The sequence below is a fragment of the Sinocyclocheilus anshuiensis genome, unplaced genomic scaffold (genome assembly GCF_001515605.1).
Source record: "Sinocyclocheilus anshuiensis isolate Anshui unplaced genomic scaffold, SAMN03320099.WGS_v1.1 scaffold308, whole genome shotgun sequence".
NCBI lineage: Eukaryota > Metazoa > Chordata > Actinopteri > Cypriniformes > Cyprinidae > Sinocyclocheilus > Sinocyclocheilus anshuiensis.
Window position 1 is genome coordinate 188337 of NW_015558619.1, and position 2857 is coordinate 191193.

General features: G+C 35.7%; 1 protein-coding gene across 5 annotated transcripts in view; it reads left to right on the forward strand.

Moving 5' to 3' along the window:
• The window catches only part of LOC107680538 (trafficking kinesin-binding protein 1-like), a 15373-nt gene that overhangs the window by 904 nt on the left and 11612 nt on the right, over positions 1 to 2857 (forward strand). For 3 of the 5 annotated variants that reach the window (XR_001633161.1, XM_016476463.1, XM_016476465.1), the window contains exon 1: positions 678 to 1053. The exons of 1 other annotated variant lie outside the window; for it this stretch is intronic. Coding sequence is in view for 3 of the 4 variants with exons in the window: in XM_016476463.1 (XP_016331949.1) it covers positions 909 to 1053 (145 nt within the window). In the remaining variant the exon portion in view is untranslated. Of the gene's footprint in view, positions 1 to 676; positions 1054 to 2857 lie in introns of those variants that run through there. One more of the 5 variants, XM_016476466.1, reaches the window with a different exon arrangement.

The following is a 2857-nucleotide window of genomic DNA, read 5'->3' on the forward strand; positions in this document are numbered from 1 at the left end:
GATTAATCGCGATTAATCGCATCCAAAATAAAAGTTTTTGTTTACATAATATATGTATGTGTACTGTGTATATTTATAATGTATATATAAATACACACACATAGAGTATATATATATTTTTTAAATATTTACATGTATATACATTTATATATTTATATTCTTATATTTTATATTGTACATAAATATATTTAATATATAAACAGAACATATTTTTCTTAAATATATACATGCATGTGTTTGTATTTATATATACATAATAAATATACACAGTACACACACATATATAAACAAAAACTTTTATTTTGGATTGCGATTAATCGCGATTAATCATTTGACAGCACTAGTTAACAATAACAACACTGATGTGGTGCTGTGATTGTGGAAGTGTCTGTCTGTTGTGCTGCAGCAGTACAGTATTATGACATTAATCTGGAAGGTACCATATTGTGTTTGAATGGGGGGGGTTCCATCTGCACAATAACCCAAGCTGTTTCAAATCAAATCAGCAGAACTGACTCATAGGTAAACTTAATCTAAAACCCCAAATGACTACAGTAACACACACAAATCCCTGGTCTTTCATCTATCCCCCTAAATTTCCCTCAGCCGTCGTCCCCTCTCCTCCTCTCAGAGTTGATCTGCTCCTGTGGCTCAGAGCAGCCAGGTGAGTCTGAGCTGCCATCAGGCTTGAGCTGCAGTGACACACACTCTCAGAAGATTCTGTAACAGCTTCAGCATGTGCAGTCTGAGAGCTTACAGGACCATTAGTGAGCAGGAAGCCTAGGGGACAGCAGCAGTGACTGGCAGCAGACAGACGGCTCATGTTATAAATCAGCCTGGCACAGTCTGTGGAGAGAGAGAGAGACTCGAGACAGACCGCATTGCAGGGCAGACACACATAGCAGAGCATGAGTTCAGAAATGGAGGTGTGGAGCAGTTCGGGAATGGATGAGAGCGAAAGAGACAGCAGCACCAGCCATGATGAAGATGATGAAGAACCAGAGGATGAAGGGGAACCCGACACTGAGGGACTGTGCAGAGAGCTGGTGCAAGGTAACAGAGAAAGATAAGCAGACTAACGGTGTGAAAGAGGGGAGTTATTCGTACAGAAAGAGCCGCATGCTTTGAGGCAGGAGGAGAGAAAGCGTGAAGTCAATAGTGAAGGTCTTTATTTGCTGAAGAGGGTATTGGGCATGAACAGCATGTCAGTAAATCCTCATTATCATCTGCTGAAGAGGTTTCACCTCCAACATGTGGTTACAGTCTTTTTGTGCTTGCATCATTTGGTTTTTGTCATAATGATGGAATGATGGTTTTGACCTTGTTGAAGTGTATGTCTAAAATATGGAGTATAGATGGATATACATGTATGTATGTATGTATATATATATATATATATATATATATAGTCAAGGTCATTTTTTGTTTTTTTCAACAAATTCTGAACTATTTCTGTATCTAGTCTGTATTTTAATCAAAAAAATAATCTTTCCTTTCCTGTTCGGTCCATTGAAGGATATTGGATTTATTGCCCGTCTTTCCACGAGAGCTAAATGACTTTGATCTGTCCAGTCACTTTATCCTGCCTGCAGAAGCTCAGTCCAGTTTCACGTAGTACAGTCTACTGTCTTACTGTGCTTAATGTCCTTAATTCTCTCAGTGACGTAAATCACAGCAGAACTGAACTCCTTTCGGGCCAGGTGAGCAGATTTAGCTGCGGCTCTGTCACTGGCCAGGAATGAATGAAAGGACACATGCGGACACTAAGCGTTGTGTACCACTCTGGTTTTGCTTCAGGATTCAGATTTGATGATGGATATGAATAATACAATCATTCATTGTGTTAGAAAGTAAACAAAAATGACAGTTTCAGTTTCTGAATGTCTTGAATTTCAGTGGTTTCATGTTCTCGGCAGCCAAAACACACAGTGGTGTGCGCAAACCATGATTGTCTTCATTCCAAGCGAACCTGTATTTAATTAAAGTTGGTTTGCATTTTTGCTGATTTCCTTTTTTATAATGTTCTTGATGGTTTTCAAAATACTATAGAGTTTCATTGGAAACAAAAGATTTTTCAAAACGTCAATAGGCCCATTTGATTTGCTCTCCAGGCTGTGTACAATAATATGGTCAGTTGCGTTTAATTTTTTCGCGTTTAGCTATTTTTGCAGTGCATTTGAGTGTCTCTAGTGTAGAAGTTTAGAGCTTTATTAATGTAGTCTCTGCGGAGCTAAGCTGTCATTTTCAGAGCTGGGAACCGCTGCCAAGCTCTTATTTTAGCAAAGTCAAACACGTTTCATTCCAGCTGAAATTTGATTATGCCTCAGGGAAAGGCAAGAACCAACCAAGTGAAAATACCTGTGCTGAAAACAGCAGAAAAATATAATGTACTTATGTAGAGGGTAGTGCTTTGCACATATTACTGAAAAAAAGAAAGAATAGAACAGAAAGCAGTATCCATATTTGACAGCAGCACCCTAACTTTTATTTTTAATTTTTAAAATTAAAATTTACATTGCATTTTACATTTATTAAATTTTTTTGGTTTCTTTCCTTTAAATAGAACTGATAAAAAAATAGTAATAAAAAACAAAAAAAATCTTAATTTTATCAAGTTCTATTTATATACGTATTTATAGTTAATAGTATTATATTTTAATATTTCAAAAAATAAAAATGTACCCTCTGGAACCTGAAAAAGCTATTCATATTCAGCAGAAATTTTGATCAGCACTTTTGATAATAAAAGTCTCTAAATATTTGTCAAACAAGACACAGAAGAAAATCATTTTAAAGACATTTATTGAATATGACGTGTAAAAAAAATATATTTATATTTTAATTTTTTTTTATTTTA